This window comes from Neltuma alba, unplaced genomic scaffold (assembly GCF_004799145.2).
Source record: "Neltuma alba isolate B1F8T4 unplaced genomic scaffold, ASM479914v2 tig00012065_pilon, whole genome shotgun sequence".
NCBI lineage: Eukaryota > Viridiplantae > Streptophyta > Magnoliopsida > Fabales > Fabaceae > Neltuma > Neltuma alba.
In genome coordinates, this window is record NW_021636626.1 from 15,596 (window position 1) to 38,414 (window position 22,819).

General features: G+C 35.2%; 2 protein-coding genes across 6 annotated transcripts; both read right to left on the minus strand.

Moving 5' to 3' along the window:
* Nucleotides 1–1,375: 1,375 nt before the first annotated feature.
* Nucleotides 1,376–3,088, minus strand: LOC114721756 (transcription factor TCP14-like). The gene has a single exon (XM_028907608.1). The coding sequence runs from the start codon at nt 2,882–2,884 to the stop codon at nt 1,667–1,669; it is 1,218 nt and encodes a 405-aa protein (XP_028763441.1). The 5' UTR covers nt 2,885–3,088; the 3' UTR covers nt 1,376–1,666.
* A 6,014-nt stretch (nt 3,089–9,102) lies between these two features.
* LOC114721754 (NAP1-related protein 2) lies at nt 9,103–19,914 on the minus strand. 5 transcript variants are annotated; one of them, XM_028907604.1, is made up of 10 exons: nt 19,645–19,910; nt 19,176–19,298; nt 19,024–19,074; nt 18,758–18,829; nt 18,485–18,598; nt 18,329–18,387; nt 17,937–17,997; nt 17,728–17,784; nt 9,864–9,911; nt 9,103–9,474 (listed from the first exon to the last, which is right to left on the minus strand). In XM_028907604.1, exons 1-10 carry the CDS (start codon nt 19,765–19,767, stop codon nt 9,388–9,390), a joined length of 795 nt encoding a protein of 264 aa, XP_028763437.1. In that variant the 5' UTR covers nt 19,768–19,910; the 3' UTR covers nt 9,103–9,387. The 5 variants fall into 5 exon arrangements, with proteins under 5 accessions (XP_028763437.1, XP_028763438.1, XP_028763436.1 ...); XM_028907605.1 differs by lacking the exons at nt 17,728–17,784; nt 17,937–17,997; nt 18,329–18,387; ... (3 more) ...; nt 19,176–19,298; nt 19,645–19,910 and adding exons at nt 10,064–10,120; nt 10,270–10,330; nt 10,663–10,721; ... (3 more) ...; nt 11,515–11,637; nt 11,978–12,224; XM_028907603.1 differs by lacking the exons at nt 17,728–17,784; nt 17,937–17,997; nt 18,329–18,387; ... (3 more) ...; nt 19,176–19,298; nt 19,645–19,910 and adding exons at nt 10,064–10,123; nt 10,270–10,330; nt 10,663–10,721; ... (3 more) ...; nt 11,515–11,637; nt 11,978–12,224.
* Nucleotides 19,915–22,819: the final 2,905 nt, after the last annotated feature.

The window sequence follows — 22,819 nt, forward strand, 5'->3', positions numbered from 1 at the left end:
TCTATATAATCCCAGGGGAAATTAAAAAGCAGAAAAGCAAAAAAAAAAAAGGGTCCAAAGAAAGCCATTTGCCAACTGGGGAGTGGTAGTTAAACAAGGGAGGCCATCAAAGTTGATATGGCAGAGAGCCAATGATTAAATGCGACCATCGAAAGGTTGGCCCACAGAATGAACGGTGTTGATTGATTGACGGGGGCTGGTTGGTGGGCCCGCTCACCGGTGGGGTCATTATATTATTAGCTACCGAGATTTTTTTATTTAAAGATTTAAGACTCGCCGTGGATCTTCCTCTGCTGTGCCGGCAACTACTGTTGTTCCGTGAGAAAGGGAAATCTTTTTGTTTTTCTGAAAAAATAAATTTTAAAAATTGGAGGAATGATCCACCTGTTTGTCAGTGAAATTGTACATTGGTTCAGGCAATGAGCAGCAGGTGGGGTCCACCACCTGAAGCAACACCTGGAACCGATAAGGTCGTGACCCCACAGTACTATTACCCCCCCCTTCCCTCTCTGAAAAATCTTAATCATTGATGCGGTAAAAACCTCGAACTTCATGGCGCACAGTGCAGAATCTGAAGGATGAAATTTAAAAAAGCGCTGTAAATTTGGGGGTATTTGGATATTTTTAGAAATAATTTTGAAAAATATTTTTTTAAATCTAGATAATTTTTTTTATATATTTACTTTATATATCGTAAAATTACTTTTAAAATGATGATTTAGTTTCTATTTAAATACTACTTAATATATTGTTGTTATTACTACCTCTGTTTCTTAATGTAAGAGCTGATTTAACTTTTAATTTAGTTTTAAATATAAAATTTTAAACCACTTTATTTTTAATATTTATCCTTTTTTTTAAGTAATCCCTATAGTAATTACATGTGTTAAAGAGTTACTATCAATTTGTAATTCAAATACACATGACTAAATAACTAATTTAACTAATTTTTAATCTCTTTAAACTAGTTAATTAAATCTTATATTAAAAAGATGAGATGGTATAATTTATTGTAATGCTTGGCTATAAATGCTGAATTTATGTCTGCCTTGCGGTAACACTGTTTTATCCCTCCACTGTCACACGCACGAACTTGTGGCCCATAAAGGTGGTGACAGATATTTATTTCTTTTAGAATAAAAGGGAAAAAATAAATGAATAAAACCCTATAAAATGCCAGTTAGGTAGGAAAGGAGGAAACTTACCCAAGGCCAGGGAAGCGAGTCGTTTTCCATCTTCTGTTGAACATAAAAAGCATAAAATTACAAAGTAAAAGGCTGGGATGTAAAAAAGAAAAAGAAAAGGTAAAAAATTGCACAAACAATGATGGTAAGATATCGTGTAGTGAAATAATTCGGAAAAAAAAAAAGGAGACATATAAAAAATTTTGGAAAAAAAATAAATAAAGAGGCACCCAAATACCCCCATTGTTAAATAGTGTCATCATCTTTCCTCAAACCCTAAAAAAACCCTCTCCTGAGATGTCTTTCCTTCCTCCTTCTCACAGCTCCTCGCGCTCTCTTCCAAAATATATTAATCACACCAAAAAAATTTAATCTGGGAAGAAATAAATTAAACTGAATTTTTAACAACAATCAAACCTCACGTGTGTCAATACATCATCAAACAACTACACATGTAAGGAAGCACATCATGATGATCCTCTCTATGAGTGGTGGCTGGTGGTGTCGTGCCGATCGTCGCCTCCGCCTCCGTGATGTGAGTGGGACCCGCTCGCCTGAGACTCTGACAGCCCGATCACCGGCCGGTACGGGCTCAGCCCTGCCAGCATGCTCAAATGTCCTTCGTTAATGTTGCCGCCCCCGCCCCCGGCCCCGCCCCCGCCGCCACTACTTATCCCCGACGAACCTAATTGCTGACTCGGCAATAAGGCCATGGGTGTGGGGAAGTTCATGAAGTGCAACGCACTTGACATGCTTCCCCTATACAATCCACTGTTGTTTACCGACGGGAATGTCCATATAGGATCACCGCTCATGACCTGGTTACTTGAATTCGTCAACATCCAAATGTTGGCTGGAATCTGAGCATGGCTGGCCGGGATCGCCCCTGCGCTCGACTGCAACAGATAACTCCCCATTTGATGCTGCGTTGACGACAAGTCCTGCTCCGTCGGCCGCCGTTTCCTTCCCATCCCTTCTTCCGGGGTGTCTGGCGAAAAATCCAACGTCGTAGCAGCCGAAGGCGGACCCTCCCCCTCGCGCAGCTCTTGCTTAGCTTGCAACAGGTTTGTGGTTAGGTTACTGGATTGAAAATTTAGAAGCGTAGAGGCGGGGGTATTATCGGAAGACAAACCAATTCCTGGGAATAGACTCCGGCGCTGTTGGACGGAGAAGTTGGGGTTAAAGTAGGACGATCTTAACTGAGAAGGGACCGACATAGTGGATCCTGAGCTCCTCAAGGATATGTTAAGCGAAGTGAAGTTAGCCGGGATGGTCCCAGTGCCGGTGGCAGCGATGACAGCAGGCTCAGCCTGCTGGAGCAGCCACTCGATGGTCTCACCGTCAGACTTGTGGCCGAGCTCGCGAGTGAGCTGGAAGACTCGAGCTGCACAAAGGGCAGGCATTCTAATGCGACGGCCACGTCCGTCGACCTTGGTGTGGCGGTCCTTGGTGGAGGTTCTCTTAGGCGGAGGCTTCTTATTGGAAGCAGGTTCGGTGGAAGGAACGATCTGGTTGGATCGATTGGGATTGGGGGAGGCAGGTTCGGCAGAGATGGCTAGAGAAGGGTAAGGGGAAGACGTGGAGCAAGAAGCAGCTTCCTGATCTTCTTTCTTCTCGAGGAGCTGAAAGGGAAAGGTGGGACGGTGGTGATGATGGTGGTTGTGGTGGTGGTGGTGGTGGAGATCATCTCCTCCTTCCATTAAAGTGACTGGCTTGTTGTTAGAGAGAGGGAGAGAGGCAGTGTATGAAATAAGCGAGACTATATAGTTTAATCTATCAGTGGTGGGTCTTGCTCATCAGTGGCTATATTTAGAGAAGAAAATGAGCATGAGGGTTTTTCGACTTCACTTGCTTTCTCTCTCGGTACAAAGGGAAGGAATTTGCAGCTGGGGAGAGAGGAAGGGGAGGGATAAGCAGGCAGGCAAAGATAATGAGTGGGAATTATACGGGTGAGAGAGCTTTAATAAAATTAAAAAGCGTGATTTTTATAGCAGAAAAGAGAAAGTTGCTTTTAGTCGGAATTAATATTTTTAATTTTGTGAGGGGAGGGGGGAGGGGGGGGGTTGGGGGCTTTTTATTGTGGTTGGACAGCGTCTTTGGTTCAGAGTCCACGTGAGGTGCTGTTTTTTATGATTCAATCCATGAAGACATGGGAGGCCGGGGTGGGACCCCATCCCAAGTCAAAAAATTTTAGAGAGACCTGGAAAGTAAAGATTATGGGGGTGGGTCCCACGTCATTCAACTCATCATTTCCTTCTGCGCCTTTGATGAGGAGGAAGCTTTGGGATTCCTCTCTCTTCGGGCCTCAGATCATGACCAACAACGGCACCATTATGTCTTTATTACAAATAATTCAACTTAAAAACCCAACCCTTCCTCTCTTCCTCCTTCATCACTTGTGCCGCTTCCAAGCATCTTGGTCCCGAGCTACTGCAACTATCAGTTTCAAAGTCCCTCATTATCCATAATTAGCTTCCCGTACCTTGTACCCAACCCCACTCTTACCTATAAATATATATATATATATATATATATCTCTTTTTCACTTTCAAAGCGCTCTTTTTACTATAATAGGCATGCTCATCAACTCCCCTCTTCCTGCCATGCCAGTCTCTATCATTACCCCCCTCCCTCGTTTTTCACTAACGCCTCCTCATCAACTCTAGCTATTATCATTGGTAATGTCACTTGCTAGCCTTATGATCTAGCAGCATAAAAAGCTCTCTGTATAAGAAAAAAATTATGAGTTCAATCCTGCTTATAACTCTCTAAGACAGCTCACCAATATAATACACAAGGGAGAGTCTTTACCTACCCTTTCTAATTCTGAGATTTGAATCTGTCACCTCCAAATCACATGATAGCAACCTTTGTCGTGTTACTCTTACTATCCACCCCCACTAATTTAAAAAAAAAATTATCATTACCTTTACTCACCAATTGTGCCCTGAATTCCAAAATACCTGCGGCAAAAAAACAGGAAAAAATATACTACTCCGGTTCTTGATTAAACAGCTAGTTGACTAATTTGAGTAGATTAAAAAAATTAGTTAAGTTACTTATCTGTAATAAATAACTACTGTCTTTCTTTAAATATCCTTGTTAATCAAGTGTATTGGCTAGAACTATCATTATTACAAGGACTATTTTAAAAAAAATTAATAAATATAAGAGATAAAGTAGATTAGAGTCTTATATTTAAAACCAAAATAAAAATTAAACGAGTTGTTATATTAAGGACTAGTATATAAGTAGGCTGTATATGTGTATATATTGTGAGTGATGAGGTTGTTGAGGGAGAGGAGCAGCAGACAGTAGTAAATGGCAAAGGATGCTAATACTTGTAACAGTACAAATTAAAGGAGAAAGAGCGAGTCGCTGTGCAAATGTGTGTGTGTGGGTTAGGGAAGTTGTGTTGATTTCTGGGGAAGCTTTTGTTGTTGCTGCTGAGGTTGACACTACTGTGCCCACCTTCGTAACTTCGTTTTCCTCGCATTTATATTCACTAGGTTGTATATGTCTATTGTCTAGTTCCTCCTCCACCAATATTAAAATGACACTTTCTGATATAATGGACACAGATCATATGCAATCGATAACCAATTAATTAATTAAACACACACAAACTCTTGTTCTCCCTAGCTTGTACTTCTCCCTGGCAACTAATTAATATCACTTCCCACAGTCATATTATTCCTGCTGTGAAAATCCCAATCATTTTGGTCCGTACCCGCAGATCAAGGAGTAAATAATTAATGGAGCCACCAAGATATATGAGCTTCTTATGTTCAAGTATGAAGAATCAATTTAATTCCCTTGGAAATCATCAAATGTATGTGTTAATTAGAATGGAATTTAATTGTAAAAAAGAAAAGAAAATGAAGAGTTGGGCACATGAATCCCAGCTTTTTGACACCATATAAATATATATATATATATATATATATGTATATATCTTATGGTCAAAGTACAAGTCAAGCAATGCGAAGACTAAACGTACCGACAAGTTCACAGAAAGCTCACCTCAATCAAACCTTATTATTATATAGTAAAACACAAATTTACCATATTCGACCGAATTATTACCAGTTATTTCAATCCATTATTTGATATTTTCTTTCCTTAAACAAAATCTTAAGTTCGAGTCTTGTGAATTACAAACTATCTGCTATATCTTGTTTTGGATCAGCTAGAATCTAATATAGTTAAAGTTGGTATGTAGATAACGATTTTTTCTACTGCAAAATAAAAAATTAAAATGAAAACTAATGATAAATAATTTATTAATTGACAAATTAAATCAGGTCCAGATAACGTAACAATTATAATTTTGATATGCAACAACAATCAGCCGCTAATGAGTCATTTTTTTGCAAAAGAAGTTAAAATAAAATCTAGGCGAGGGGGTTTTGAAGGCTTACTAGCTAGGGTTTTGCAAAGTCTCATTGCGTAAGCAACGACTAAAAAATTATTTATATATAAAGAGAAGAACTTTAAATTTTTTTTGTTTGGTGGGGCAAGGAAGGCAAGTGGCATACCGTCCTCTAGGCTTTAGTGACCAAATATTGGGGAAAAAAATCGTTACATTACATGATCAATTATGTGGAAAAATTCATAATATAATTAAAAAACAAAGCTGGACCTAGGTATGAGGATATATATATATAAGTAGGTTACAAAATAACAAGGCTTTATGATCATGAGTTTGGAAAATATTATATGTAAGAGGTAATTTATAATAAAGAGAGCTGCAACATCATTCCCCCATGCTCAATTATTATTCTCAATATTTAAATATGTGATATTAAAGTGTTATTTTAATACAGATTAATTTAAAAAACAGTTGAAGGCTAACTTTTTCCCAGAAAACAAATCATAAGATGGGATTTGCTTTAAAGTATGCATTAATAATTATTGTTTGCTTTAAAATAAAAATATAAGAATGAAAGAACAATAGCTAGCAGATATAGGGGAAGATGGCTTCAGACTTGTTAATAGGATCATCTTCATTATAATCCTAAGCAAGTGGAAGATTGCTGGGATTTTCATTGTACCCACAACTCAAAAAGAGGAACACATACATATATATACACACGTTTGTAATCTTTAACTTGTCTCTGATCTCTCCCTCTCTCTCTCTCTCTATAAAATTTGAATAAAAATTTTGATGTGGAAGAAAAAGACAGGATACCATCCACTAATCAGCAAACATTTACCTCTCTTGTCCTTCAATTCAATTGCACAACCTCTCCTGCCTAGCCTGGCCTTCCAAAACTGCAAATTAGTACCTGCATTTTGGTCCCACCTCAATGCTAGTTGTCATATATGAAAATGATTTCTACCCAGGTTTCCATTTATTGCTGTCCTCTTTCACAGCTCTCTCTCTCTCTCTCTCTATATATATATATATATATATAAAAGAAAATAAGTAAATGTATGGCCAGCAAAAGTTCCCCTTCCTCTGATTTTATGTACTCTCTCCCATCATCCTTACTATAAGCATCCAATAACAACTTTACAGAAATGGATGAATGTAGTTAAATTAGTTACTTCTAAAATATTAAAATTATTTAAAATTCATTAGTTATAGGAGTCCAACTAATTAGTTATTACCAAGTTTCATAGTTAGTCAGGAACACTACATGAAAAAAATCAATACTTTAAGCACAACATGTTATACTATGAAACCTGTTGGAAGTTCTTTATAATAAGAACCAAAGGAAGTATCAGATATAGTTTTCACATGCATAATTCAACGGATGAGTAGGAAGCATCTTTCAATACCCGGATTTCATTGTGTTATCTAGATACTCCTGCGATCCTAAATATAAGACCCTTATACACACTATAAAACCCTCATACTAGTATGTTAAGGGTCTTATATTTAGGACCTGTGGAGTATTTATTTTTTTATGTCGACATGGTGTCATTGAGCATAAAATTTAAATTCACAAGTCATAAAAAATTATAGCTAATTTTTTTAAAATAATGGTGCAAATAGTAAAGGAGTTACATGAAAATTCAAAAAAAAAAAAACCAAGGAGGAAGAATGATTGGGATGAGAAGGACGAAGAGTTGAAATGGGCATTCGTGTGTTGTGGGGAAAGGGAAGATTATCAGTGGACATGTGATGAAGGGCCACTCTGCTGCCGCTGCCTCCCTTATCAGAGGTAGACAGTTGGAATCTTTGTGAGCATATTGACCCAGCAACCCCTCCTCCAACAACCATTTTTCATTTCAATTATTCCTTAATAAATATTAATTATCTTTCAGATTTAATCACGCTTCTCTCTCTGCTTTTTTTTTTTTAAAGCCACGTAACGAGTATAACCATAAAAAAAAAAGATACAAAAACAAAGCAAACCAATAGCCCAAAACGAAAAGGCTCGCAAAACATAAAGCCCCACACGAACAAAGCCCACACAAAAACCCAACTTTAATTAAATTAAACTATTCCATAAAACTGATTAAAACTTTCAATTAATTAAACAATTAAGCTTCCACCAAATCTTATCTCATCCAAAGGACAAGTCGAATGATCCGAAACCAGCAAGCTGGGTCCCTGTCCGCTCTCACATGTACTCGTACTTTCAACGTTTCTTGGAATCGTATTGGCTCCTAATTCCACAAATTAATTATTAATCATTTAATTAATTGAAAAACAGCAACGTTGGATGATGCCAAGTTATGCGGCAAACGGCTGGAAAGAATGTACTAATGACACAATCATACCCCAGGAGCTCTCTGCTTGCTTAAACCTGACAAAACCAGCCGCCATCACTGTTGTCAGTCAATATTTGCAACCATCCAGGTTACCACGTCCCAAATAGTTGTTACGTCCTCTCATCGTTTGTGCCTTGTGAAAAGGCTGTCATTTTTTCTTCTTAAAAAAATTACATAATGCTGAAGCTCAGTTGTGTTGTAAGGATGTTGCCACAAATCCTGTCAAGTGCGTGGCCTCATATAAAGCTAAGATGGAAACTCATTTTCCATGACAGTTTCTCCGGGAACCCAGACTGGCACGGGATTTGCCTATTCTTGAAGTCATTTTTTGGTTTGTTCTACGACAGTCGACGAGGAATTCCGACGAACCAAGGTTGCCTTACTATGAAACTACTTGTGTTAACATGTGAGCGGATCCACTTCTCTAAAGAAATGAGATACTCCTCCGGTCCTTAATATAGGACTCAACTCTTGAGTTGATTTTAGTCTTAATATAAGAGTCCTTTCTTATATTTATTAATTTTCTCTAAATTACCCCTATGAATACTCCCTCAACCATAATCAAGTAAAAGAGGGAGAGAAAGTATTAAGAAAGATGATTATAGTGTTTTAGAAAAAATATGTCACTTTTCTTATAATTAACTAACTTATCTAACTTCCTTAATCTAATCAAATTAGTTAAATAGGTCTTATATTAAGGGTCGGAAGAGTATTAATGAAACAGAAAAGAAACGAGACCTATGTTTCCATGACCACATCCGCAACATGGAATCATGCGTATGTCCAAAAATGTTCTATAAACAAATAGGTAACAAGAAAATAAAAAGAAAATATCCCCATATTTTGCTTGCTCTTCGGTCAATGTGCCATAAACGCGCAACTGCAGCTCAAATTAAACAGAGATACTAGCAGATTTAAGAGAGAATAAAATTCTCTCGTATATTTAAAATAAAAAACCCATATAAACAGATTGTACTGTTTCTTTTTCATCTCTTTTCAAATGCATTACACTCATTTGCTTTCATGACAGCAAATGATCTAGATTGTTGAGATAGGTAACTCAAGCAGATTTCTTAAGAGAAACAATAGTTAGTACGAAAACAACATGCCTTGACCCATTATGTGGAACCGCTGCATGAATTATCACTTGGAAAAGCGCCCAAAAAAAAAATAGAGGAAAAAAATCAAACAGCTATACACTAACTGACATGGTAATGATTATAGTTAACTCCATTTAGAGGTGTAAAAAAGCTAATGTAACATTAAAAACCAGAAAAGTCCATCAGGGGATGAAACCAGCAGGGCAGAAGCTCAATGGATAATAAAATAAATAGAATATGATCATAGCAAGCGACTGCCCTCAGCACACCTGCTGACATTAGTTAAAGAGGGTGGCCTAATTAGCATCCCCTAAAGCCCACTTCACATAATCCTATAACCACAATAAACTTAAAAGGACACCCCACCATGATATGTTCTCTCACTTGCCATCATCTTCGTCACCCTCATCATCATCATCATCCTCTTGGTCTTCGTCATCATCTTCAGAGTCATCTTCATCCTTTCCCTACCAAGAAGGAAAATTGATAATGGCAGATGTTTAGTGCGCTAATGGTTTCCAACGGCAATCACTAGGGTTCAACCAACTGGTGGAAAAAAATACCTATTCAACTTATCAAAACATCCTCAGCACGTAAAATAGTGTGGCTCCTTAAGGACTGAGGGAGGGGGAAAATAAAAAAGCGGAAAGAGAGAAATACTACACAAGACCAAGTTTTTTCTCCTTTGACAAAGTTTTAACTATACCATCCACTAAAAGCATTACTATAAGACCCATAACAAACAATGAACCCAATGATTACCTTCCTCTAATAAATTATTAACAGTTTAATCAACACTGCAAGAATATTTTTCCAATCATCCAAGGGATAGTCACAAAAATAACTCTTCACTTACCTCATCATCACCATCTTCCTCATCAATATCCTCTTCATCAGGCTCCTCCTGCCCCATTAAAGCATCAAATACAATAAAAAACATGAGAACCTCAGAGACAGAGGCCCCCACCCCCGGGGGGGGGGGATTCTTGAGCATCACCTGAAAGTACAATTGACATTAACAGGAGGGAAATATACCAAAATTAAGAGTAAACTCACATTATTAAAATATGTTAGTGGATTTGGCCACAAATCGTCCTTGATTAGTTCTGCAATCTGCTATTTAGAATAGAACATCACATCAGGAACAACAAGAGATAGAAATAAAAACAAGGTGAAGGAAAGATCTGTAATAGAGATACAGGTTATCCATAGCTGGGATGTTCAACAGTAGGAGGAATGGTAGAAGACCAAGAAAATCTTACCTCATCGTGAATGTCATCCATATCATCTTTCTGCTCAACGTCACTGAACCAGCTAAAGAAACTGCACTCAACAATTTACAGACAGAGTGAGGTGCATCCAAGAAATGCTAACTATATGTCTTGTAAAATGAAGAGAGAAAAGCCCTCCAGCTGTCTCAGATTCACAAATCAAGTATGTGCAAAATTCTATATCTTCCGTAAGTTATATTCAGTAACAACCAATAAGTGCAAAAACAATGGAAAAAAGAAAGCCTAACAACAAGCAAGCAAGAAAAGTTTGATTACTGGTAAGTAATATAAAGGAAGCATTGAATTTCGGATTTCCTCTGTTCTTAACCAGATCAGGCTATATAAGGAAACAATATTCCGAAAGAAAATAAATATGGCACAAACCTGTCGTCAGTTGGGGGTCGCTTGTTCCCTTTCTTCTCATGGACTCCATTGGGTATACCCTTCAATTTTCCCACCACAAGTGTATTATGTTAAAACAAACACCAGAAAGAGCCCAGAAGCTACAGAAAGAAAAACAAAAGAAGCTAAGAGCCTCACCTTTCCCTCTTTCCATTTTATAGGCGTCGCAGTGACCTTTGTGGTTCCTTCTTCAAGGAAGGTGTAAGTCTTGGTAAGTTTAGTATCCTCAAAATATGGATTGGGATTGAAATTCTGAAAAAGAAATATTTAAACACTGTTTAACATTCAATGAAATATACAATCTAGGAGCGTTCAAGTGTAACATCAGTTTCCACAGTCAACAAATGATTTGCCATTACTTAATAGGAATAAAACAGCAACAAAATGAAAGGAGGAAGCAACAGAGGAAGTGCAACTTACAAAGGTAATTGAATATCCTGATTTGACGTCTTTAAAATCTTCAACCTCCAAAGAACTCAAATACTTAAATATCTACTAAATAAGATTTCAATCAGTTACTAGGCAGGGCTACGTGATCAAACAAACAGAAATATGGGCACTGTTGCCACTGAACCCCTCACATCCACATCAACTCCGGAGATACTTACGAAAGCAAACAAAGAGAATAGATGTAAAAGTGAGGGAAAATAGTGGATTGCAAAATTCAAACTTTAGGGACTTTCAGACCTTTTGATCTTCTTCATTAAGAACCTCACCAAGAGCAGGATGACTCAGAAACTGCAAAAAGGAGAACGGCTCAACGACATTCCTAAATTCATAGCATCAAGAAACTTCATCACCACATCAATTAAGGGGCAAAGAATTAATACTGACAGCTGTTGTCCAGAAGTCAGGAATAGTTTTGATAATCTCATTCCGCTTCTCATAGACAGGCTTCCTTATCTCATTGTACTTCTGCTCTATTTCGAGAACTTTATCACTTGCCTCCTCATTGATCTACAATGTCCGTCAAAATGAAAAAGAATGAATTTTCATTACGGAATAGACGAGGTCGATATAGCTCTCGAGCGTCAGTGTTAAAGAACAAACCGCAGCTAAACCTTGATACAAGCGCATTCAGAAACATGAATTACTTTTACGTTTTTTAAATGCTAAGACCCAAAACAGAAGCAGATAACCAACCGCAGAGTTATATCATCACCATTATTTCATCTCAAACCTGAAGTTGAAATTCAGAAATATAGGACTTGACATGAAAGTTCAGAACTTCAATTTGGCAACGAAACATACGAGGAGACCAATCACGACACATGAGCATGTGTAGTGGCTATGATACCTTTTCGAGCTCGTCTTGGGTCTCCTGCAGCTTCTCAATAGAGAGCACAAGCTCTCCATCGATTTCCTCTAAGTTCTCGCCCTTCTCGGCAACTTTCAACTTTTTGGTCTTGTCGGCCACCATCTTCGCCCTCTTCCTCTTTCGCTCTCTCTGGTAAACACAGGGCACTCACTAACTTGCTCTCTGATTGCCTAAAACCCTGGCACCCTATATGCTTCAAAATGTAAAGGGTAAGAGCGGGGAAGTGAGAGAGAGAGAGAGAGAACGAAGGTGTTAGGGTTTTTGGGGTTTATATCTAGTGTACGGTCTGAAGTGCGGCTTCAAACCGGGGATCAACCACCACATGACAACTGTCCCTACAGGGCACATTCGACATTGCATGGACTTTCTAAAAAATTATTAATTCCTTATAATTACACATGTTTTTTTTTTTAATCAGGCACAAAGACTCAATTAAAAATTAGGTAAAATTTTAAGGACGTGATTAAAAAAAATTATAAGACATGATTAAAAATAAGCGAAATTAGAAGAATATACTAAAAAGAAAGGAACTATAAGCCTAATTAAAATAAGATGAAAAAATACAGACTTGTTGATTAATTTTTCCTTTAAAAAATTTTTAAGATTTAAAATTTTGGTTGGAATTATTTTTTTTCAAATTAATTTTTTAGTGTTGCCCAAAAAAAAAATACAACTTTGATCATTTTAGTACTCCCTCCAGTCCTATTTATAATATTCAAATTTGGAGAATGATGTGATCTATTTTATAAGTTTCAATTTAGAGTTTGTCTAGACATTTGATTCTTTTTTTTTTTTTTTTGCTCTTAATTGTTTGTTCTCTCTCCTTTGACATACCATCATCTCATATTTTCCCATATCTTTTTTTTTTAATTTTTTTATTTATTATAAAGACATATTGGAAACAAAATTATATTTCTAACCTATTTATTATTTTTAATTAATTTTAACTATTTATTTGTTATTCATAAAGTAGTTATTTGACACTCATAATAAGCATTAGAAAGAGTATTTATTTATAATATTTTTTGAATAAAAATTGAAATTCCGTGGAGAATCTTTACGACGCCTCCAACATACACGACAGAAAATTACTTGGTCTTCCATGTTGTCAATGATATGGGAAGTCTTGAGATACGAGATGGATTGGGAAGTTGCTTATGAGCATGTCCATAGAAAAGAAGGGTAAAAAAGAAAGCTAACCTTTGTGCGCGCTGGGATGTCAATGCATCGATGCATCCCATTCTACGGATATTGAGTCTACCATCGTGACAGTAACAAGGTTAAGCATTGATATACTACTTCTGAGTTCTGATGATACTTGGTGGATATCTAATTTAATTTTAAATATAAAATTTTAATTTATTTTATCTTTTATATTTATTCATGTTTTCCATAAGTAGTCTTATGGTGATTGTACATGATAAAAAAATTTAAATGATATTTTAAAGAACACAACACATGTTTATTAAAAATAATTAACTTAATTCAAAAATTAGTTATTTAATTATTATATTAAGGATGGTGGTAGTAGTTATTACCTAAAAGTAAAATCAGCAGCCTGGCAAAAGTGACTGAAGTCTTTTGTGCTTTATAAGACAATTTCCTTCCCATGCTAATCTATAAATCAAACTAGGTGCCTGTTTGGGAGAGCTTATTTTGGGTTATAAGCAGCTTATTTTGAGAAAAAGCTCGATCAAAAAATTTGATGTTGTTTGACACAGCTTCTACGCAACTGAGCTTGAGAGCCAAAAGCTATGCAAACGTACGATTAAAAATAAGCTAAGAGAGTGAGCTTATCTGAAAGAGCTTATGGACCGTTATCCTCTTTTTATTTTTCTCTCTGATGACGAAAAAATCTCTCCGATGCTAAGACCCGAGGACTCAGCTTACACATGTTTGTCTTCTTCGTACTCCGATGATACAGCTGACAATGAAGAGTAGCTATCGTCCTCTCCGTCTTTGAGCTTCCATGATTGTTTCAGACGAGAAAGAAAATGAGAGAGAGAGAGAGAGAGGAGAGGGAAGGCCGAACAAAAGCAAAGGGAATTAGGTTGTGAACGAAGCTTTTTTCTTTGTTATGATTTACAATAGTTTTTTGTAATTTTTCTAATATTTTAAAATTTAATTTATTTATTTAATTTGAATTTTTCATACTAAATTAATTTAAATTTATTGTATTAAATTTTTTTAATCATGTTTTACTTTATATTGAAAATATTTCTTATGATTTCTCTAAAGTTTTCAATTTTAATCTACTCTAAAAATTTCACTTCTTCATTATATTATCTCAATTCATTTTTTTTTTCATCTTTCACTTTATATTTAAAATATTTTTTTATGATTTTAATAAAATTTTAAAATTTAATTCACTCATTAAATTTGACTTCTTTATATTAAATTATTTTAATTTCATTGTATTATGTGAAATTATTTTTTTATCATGTTTCATTATTATTAAAACTCATACTCATTTTGGTTATTTTACAACCAAACTTACTTTTACTCAACCATAACCCAAACAACTTTTTACTAATCTCATTTTTACAAACTAGCTTTTCTGAACTCCAATCCAAACATAATTCAGCTTATCCAATTTAGCTTTTACCCAACTTTACTTTCCCATAAGCTATTTTTTCAATAAGCTACTTTTCTAATCACTGATCCAAACGGACCCTAGATGCATTTTCTTATGACAATCTTTGGCTTGAATGGTATGTTCACATAAGGATAGAACTCCATTAATCAATCGATGGGCGCTGGTGGAAGCATGCGTAAATAACTTGCGTTTCTTGGCATATGAGAGCTTCCAACACTAAGAGATTGAAAACTAGGACTGTTCACAGAACAAATCGAGACCAGGACAGGCCTGTCCCGATAAATAGTAACGGGATAAAAAATTGTCTCTTGTCCTGTCCTGTCCAAGTGTTGTTCCAATCCCGGTAGGAACGAGATGGTATCGATACATCCCGATATATTTTTTTTTAAAAAGTTTTTTGAGTTGTTAGGCCTGTTACAATAAAATCTTTTTTTTTCCTAATTGTAGTTTTTTGAGCTTAGGCCTTGTAAAAAAATATTTTTTTATTTTTTATTTCTTTGGCACCCTTAAGTAAAAGTTCAAAATATTACATATAATAATCATTAAAAATTCTAAATGAAAGCTTTTAACATAATAAAAACTTATTGGAAACTCTAATAATTAATAGTTTCAAATCATCAATAAATATAAAAACTTTAAATAAATGGATTCATAATCCCATATAATAGTCTCAAATCATAAAAAATATGAAAATAATATTATATAAATATGATTTTTTAAAAAAAACAGAGCTCGGAACGGAATGACCCAATCCCAATCCTCTTTTTTGTCTTGTTCTGAAAATTTTCAGGACAAACCCGTCCTGTTCCAATAAGATTAGAACCAGAACGAGTCGACCTTGAACACCCCAACCAAAAACAAGACGCCAAAGAGGAGTTGGACTAACTAGGCTTGAGGTTCGGGAGTAGCTCTCAATTCAAGGACATGCTTATAAACATGTATCACTTTTGTGAAATATTCTCAATTTACTTGGAATTTGGTGATAATTCATTTTTACTGTTAAACAACACTTTGCCCTTTGACTAACATCAACTAATGGCGGGCAAACAGCTAATAATCAGAGAAAATAATTTTATATTTAATATCAATATCTTCTTGGACAAATCAAACCATACTTCTAAGGGCCGTTTGGTCCCCTAGAATTTGAAGCTGGCGAAGAAAATGAGGTTAAAAAAAATAAAAAAAAGTGGCCTTAGTATGGTTTCGTTGGAATAAATCAAGCTTCTTTAGGACCTGATTTCCAGCGTTTAGTCACAATCAACCTTCGTGCAATTCTCAATTTGTCTTGCCAAAATTGAATAAAATTACACTGGGACGAATCAAATCACAGAAAAATTACCATTCCAAAATAAGAAAGGTAATTTAAGCAGATTTGTGAAAAGAAATCACCCTCAGTAGGTGCGTCTGCCATATGAATTATCATTAGTAAAAGCAAAAAAAAAAACAGAGAGAGAAATAAATTGAAAGAAAACCAAGTAGCTATACACTAATTAATATGGTATTACTTGTAGTTACCTCCAAATAGAGAAGGAAAAAAGGCTGATGTGAGTAATAGTAAAAACTGATGAAGTGCATCAGGGGATGAAACCAGCAGGGAGAAATAACCTCAAAGGACAATAAAACAAAAAGAATGGTCACAACAACTGGCCGGCCTTGGTACGCCTGATGACATAAGTTAATACCCAAAAAAGGATGGCCTGCTCACCATCCCCTAGAGCCCACTTTACATACTCCTATAACCACAAAAAACGGCAAAGGCAGCCCCCCTCGTGATATATTCCCTCATTTGCCATCATCTCCGTCACCCTCATCATCATCGTCGTCATCATCTTGGTCTTCATCATCATCTTCAGAGTCGTCTTCATCCTTTCCCTGCCAAAGAGGAAGAATGATAATGCAGGCTAATATTTGCATCTACTATTTCTAAAGTTATGCCATCATTCAGTTCAAATGAAAAACATGCCAGACTTGGAGATTGATCTATTGAAAAAAATATAATGGCGGATGTTTAGTGCGCTAATGGTTTCCCACCAAAAGAAATTACTTATATTTTTCATCTAAAAAGCATGTCAACGGCTGCATGATTTCATCGAAAACGTTTGCAAGGTCAGTATTTTTTCTAATCCAAGCATCAATGTCACGGAAGATTCCACAGTTGGTTGCACAAACCAACTCTGTCCGTCACACAGTGCACCGCAAAGGCTTCAAAGCAGTGGCAATCACTTGGATTCATCTCATTGGCGCAAAATAGCATCTATTCAACTTATCAAAACATGATTTAAAGGGAGGGGAAATTAAAGAAGCGGAAAGAGGAAAATATCATACAAGAACATGTTTTCCAAGCTAAATAGGAAGCTTCTAGGGAAAAAAGCAGAGAGAGAGAGAGAGAGAGAGAGAGAGCTTGAAAACATCTACCCATTCGCTAATAAAAATAGAGGCTAGCTTCACAGCTTAAGATCGCTTTACGTAACAAGCAACCTCCCAGCCAATATATTTTCAAACAAACAATCTAATGTGAATAACATAACCTTCTCATATGCTAATTTGTGAGAAGCCTTGTGCTACTGGGGGAAGACAAATAAAAAATTGCCGTTCACTGGTTGAACCAAGATCATATATAGTCAAGAATAACAATGATTTCTGCAGATTATCAACAACCTTAATTTTCTTAATTTATCAAACATCTATTTGAGTTCAAACACAATAGCTTGAGTCCATAAATATGATTCTGAATTTCTGCATTATCTTATATCCTCAGAACCTTAAGCTCCATATCTCTTTAGTACCGACTTCTACATATTTTCAGACTGAAAAAATTATAAACCATAACAAACAATGAACCCAATGTGATTACATTGATCCAATAAATTAAAAACCATAAAATCAACACTAAAGAATATTTTTTGATCATGTAAGCAATTGTGACAAAATAACACATGACTTACCTCATCATCACCATCTTCCTCATCCTCTTCATCAGGCTCCTCCTGCAACATTAAAGCATCAAATCCAATAAAAAACATGAGAAAACAGAGAATCTCAGAGAAAGAGAGAGAGAAATTCTTAAGCATCACCTAAAAGAACAATTGACATTAACAGGAGGAAAATATACAAAATTTAAAAGAAAACTCACATTATTAAAATAAGTAAGCGGATTTGGCCACAAGTCGTCCTTAATTAATTCTGCAATCTGCAATTTAGAATGAAACATCACATCATCAGGAACAATGAGAGATAGAAATAAAAACAAGCTAAAGGAAACATCAGTAACAGAGACACAGGATATCCACAGATCGGATGTTCAACTCCACGAGGAATTATAGAAGACCAGGATAATTTTACCTCATCATGCAGGTCATCCATATCATCTTTCTGCTCAACATCACTGAACCAGCTAAAGAAACTGCACTCAAAAGATTTGCAGAGAGTTAGGCGCACTTAAAAAACGGTAACCATATGTTGCATAAATTAAAGAGGGAAAAACCCTTCAGCTGTCTCGGATTCACATATCAAGCATGTGCAAAATTCTATATCTTCCCTCATTTATGTTCAGTAACAACTAACAACCAATAAGTGTTAAAAAAAGAGCCTAAAAACAGGTAAACAATAAATAAAAGATCAAGTTCGCAATATATAGGAACCATTAACTGCCATCTTTTCTTTTTTGTTCTTTTAACCAGATCAGAGTACATAAGGAAACAATATTCAGAAAGAAAATAAACATGACACAAAACCTGTCATCAGCTGGAGGTCGCTTGTTCCCTTTCTTCTCATGGACTCCATTAGGTATACCCTTCAATTATTTCCCCATATATATACTATGTTAAAACAAACACCACAAATAGCTCAGAAGCTACAGGAAGAAAAACCAAAGAAGCTCAAAGCCTCACCTTGCCCTCTTTCCATTTTATAGGCGTGGCAGTGATCTTTGTAGTTCCTTCTTCAAGGAAGGTATAAGTCTTTGTAAGTTTTGTATCCTCAAAATATGGATTTGGATTGAAATTCTGAAAAAGAAATATTAAAAAACAATTTACAACTCAATGAAATATACAATTTAGGAGCGTTCAAGCAAAGATGAGTTTCCGTAGTCAACAAGTGATTTGTCATTATTTTAATGAACAATCAACAAAATGAAAGGAAAAATCAAGGGAGGTGCAACTTACAAAGGTAATTGAATAGCCCGATTTGACGTCCTTAAAATCCTCAACCTCCAAAGAACTCAAATACTTAAATATCTACTAAATAAGAATTCAATAAGTTACTAGCCACGGCTCCATAATCAAACAAACAACAATATAAGCACTACCTCCATTGAACCCCTCACATTCGCATAAACAGCAGAGACATTTACGAAAGTAAACAAGAGAATGCATGTTAAAGTGAGGGGAAATAGTGGTTTGCAAAATCCAAATTTTAGAGATGGTCAGACCTTTTGATCTTCTTCATTCAGAATCTCACCAAGGGCAGGATGACTCATAAACTGCCAAAAGGAGAACGGTTTAACAAAACATTCCTAAATTAACCGCATCAATAAAACTCCATTGCCACAGTCATTTAATAGACATAGAAATCAATACTGACAGCTGTTGTCCAGAAGTCAGGAATAGTTCTGATAATCTCATTCCGCTTCTCATAGATAGGCTTCCTTATCTCATTGTACTTCTGCTCTATTTCGAGAACTTTATCACTTGCCTCCTCATTGATCTACAATGACCGGAAAAAGGAAAAAGAATGAATTTTCACCACAGAATAGACGAGGTCGATATAGCTCACAAGCATTATTATTAAAGAACAAACCATGGCTGGACCTTCATAATAGCGCATTCTAAAACATGAATAACCTTTACATTTATAAAATTCTGGGACCCCAAAACAGAAGCAGATAACCAACCGCAAGGTTATATTATCATCACTACTTCATCTCAAACCTGAGGTAACAATTCAGAAACAGCTACAGGATTTGGAATGAAAGTTCAGAACTTCAATTTCGCAGTGAAACATACAAGGGGACCAATTATGACACACGAGCGTCTGCTAATGGCCATGATACCTTTTCGAGCTCGTCTTGGGTCTCCTGCAGCTTCTCAATAGAGAGGACAAGCTCTCCGTCAATTTCCTCTAAGTTCTCGCCCTTCTCGGCAACTTTCAACTTCTTGGTCTTGTCGGCCACCATCTTCGCCCTCTTCCTCTTTTGCTCTCTCTCTCTCTCTTTATCGTAAACACAGGGCACTCACTAACTACCTCTCTGATTGCCTAAAACCCTAGCAGTATATATCGTTCAAAGTACAAAGGGAAGAGCGGGGAAGTGAGAGACAGAGAACGAAGGCGTTAGGGTTTTGGGGGGTTTATATTTCGGCTATAACCAGAAAGTGCTTCTTCAAACTGTGGATCAACCACTTCGTGACATCTGTCCTTACAGGTCCATTCGTCATTGTACGAATGATGAATCAGGAGAAAATGTCAAGATGATATTAATTATTTTTAATATTTTTTATGCTTATCTTTTCAAAATTTCTAGTATTCGTCTTTGCTTGTTTTTTTTATTTTGAATTATAAAGGTGTATTTAGAATAGTGGTGACAGAAGTAACTTTTTTTTCAATCTGATTTTTACAGAAGTCAGATAGTTTAATATGATTTATGTTTGGATTAAATTTTGTAAAAAAATCAATTTGAAAAATTGAAACTTGTTTGGATAATAAACGTAAAAGTAAATTTAGATGTAAAATGACTTAAAAGGACATAAATTTTATTAAATAGTACATATTTAATATTAGATATATATAATATGACTATTTTTTAAGAAATAAGAAAAATAAAATTACTAAAAGTAAAGAAATTTAATTTATTATTAGAAAGAGATTATAATATAATGTGATCATTTTTAAAGAAGTAATGAAAATAAAATTATTAAAAATAAGGAAATTTAATTTAGTTGCTTCTTTGGCCTTGCCTCCTCGCACTCAAGACATTTGATATTTCTCACAAAATTCATAAAGTTACACCCGTAATACATTAGAAAAAGAGTCCACCAACTTCAGTGTGTTAATATTTTAATACTTGTTGAAGGCAAGATGTTGGGCTATGGGGGTGTTTGGCAACTTCCAAACCATAGTTTCAGAAGCACTTTTCGGCAAAATGAGGCAAATTCTTTTACATATTTACTTCATAAACCGTAAAAGCACTTTTAAAACCATAGTTTGGTTTCTATCCAAACACCTCCTACATGTGCTGCACAAAATCAATAAATTAACACCCAAATCCTCTACCGGTATTCTGCAACGCACACCCTCACCGGAAAGTAGCTTCTTTCAACTTATGGCAGAAGTGCATTTCGGTGGCAGAAGTCAGATTGCGTGAGCGTGAGACCAAACACCCATTTTCAGCTTGCCTGTTGCTTCTTCGGTGGGGACGCACGTTTGAAGGTCCAAATGTGATCCCAAACAGGCCATAAGTGTATTGTGTTCCAAAGGTAAGGTCATCTAATAAAATTTGTTGAGAGGGCTTATTTACTACTCCTCTTGTCCTTAATATAAAACCTAATTAATAGGTTAATCTTGATCTTAAATAGAGGACTTATTTCTCATATTTATCAATTATTTCCTAAATTTTCTTTATTAAATAATTAAATACCACAATCATACTTATTATTTATTAATAGTAAACCTATATATTTTATAAAGTGAGTGAGCACTTATTACTCATTAATTCCACACATACATCAATTTTACTGTTTTATATTTTTAATAAAATAATTTAAAATATTTTTTGAAATGTCACTTTTTCAACGAAGTTTTTAATTAAGGGTATTTTGGGAAATATATATTATATTTATGATTATTACCTAACTTAACTAACTTCTTTAATTTAATCAAAATAGTTAAATAGGCCTTATATTAAGGACTAAAGAAGTATTAGAATGTTTCGATGGTTCATGTTTGTTTTTATTCTACAAAATACTCCTCCAGTCCTTATTATAAGACCCAATTTGACTTTTTATTTGGTCCTAATTATAAGACCCAATCCATTTTGTCTCTTATATTTATGCATTTTTTCCAAGATAATCCTTCTAATAATGATAGTTTTAGCCAATATACTTAATTAGCAATGATATTTTAGGAATGATAACACTTATTTATTATAAATAACCAATTTAACTTACTTCCTTAATCTCCTCAAATAAGTCAATTGGGTCTTATAATTAGGACCGGAGGAGTACAACATTTAGAATTTAAAAAAATGCAGTGTCCTAGCTTGAAGCATAAAATATTGGGCATTTAGCATCGAATTAGTCAAATTTTCGTCTTTAACTTTTATGAACACCCGTATTTAAGTTTCGGTAGAACTGTATTTTTATTTTTTACCCCATAATTTCGCACAAAGTTCTGGTTTTAATTCTGTCTATTAATTTGGAGTTTTTTTTAAGGGGGTTTTGGGTTTTTTAAAAAATAGATTTTGTGAATAGATTTTGTGAATATATTTTAAAAGACTAGATTTTGTAAAAAAATGATCTTGATAAAGTGAAAATATTTGAGTGGTGGTTATAATAATAATTTTTTATATATAAATTATTAAAAAAGACATAAGGTAATATGATAATTATAGAAAAATATATTTTAATTTATATTTTTGTTTGAAATAATAAACTGTACATAAAAAATATAATTAATTAACATTACCTTGGGAAAATTAATTTGCCAGTCCTTGTAATTTTACCTGATTTTGAATCAGGTCCTTATACTTTTTTTCTTTTTATTAAATCCTTATTATATTTTTTTTGTTTTGATGGAAGTCCTTCCGTTATAACACTGTTAGTTTAAGTTTATATGGCACGTCTTCTTGCTCAGCTTCTCCACCACTCCTTCATACAATCTGCAACTGATCAATATTTTCTCTCTCTTTCTGTAATCATCGTCTTCTTCCCCCTCTCCTTCCCAACGACACCCCCCAATCTCCTTCTTAGCTACTCTTCCATTCTCACTCGCTCTCCTTTCTTTCTCTCTCTACATCTTCACCGCCATGAGAAGCTCTTCCAAGAGAAACAATTTCTCCCTTTTCCACATGCGCTCTATGTATTCATGAACTTGGGTCAAGAGCTGATGAACATTTATTTATGAAAAATTTCTCACGTACCATTTTGAAACTGCACATGTCTAGAATTAAATATCACCGATGACAAGGTTAGAGTTGGCTACATGGGTATAATAAAAATACATGAGGAGAAATC

Bases quoted from the DNA above. Each gene is read 5' to 3' on its own strand.
- LOC114721756 (XM_028907608.1), bottom strand. From the start codon at position 2,884: ATGGAAGGAGGAGATGATCTCCACCACCACCACCACCACAACCACCAT.
- LOC114721754 (XM_028907602.1), bottom strand. From the start codon at position 19,767: ATGGTGGCCGACAAGACCAAGAAGTTGAAAGTTGCCGAGAAGGGCGAG. The intron at 19,299-19,644 runs GTATCATGGCCA...CGGTCATTGTAG, and splicing joins CCCAAGACGAGCTCGAAAAG to ATCAATGAGGAGGCAAGTGA. The intron at 18,388-18,484 runs GTGAGGCTTTGA...AAATAATTGAAG, and splicing joins TAAAATGGAAAGAGGGCAAG to GGTATACCTAATGGAGTCCA.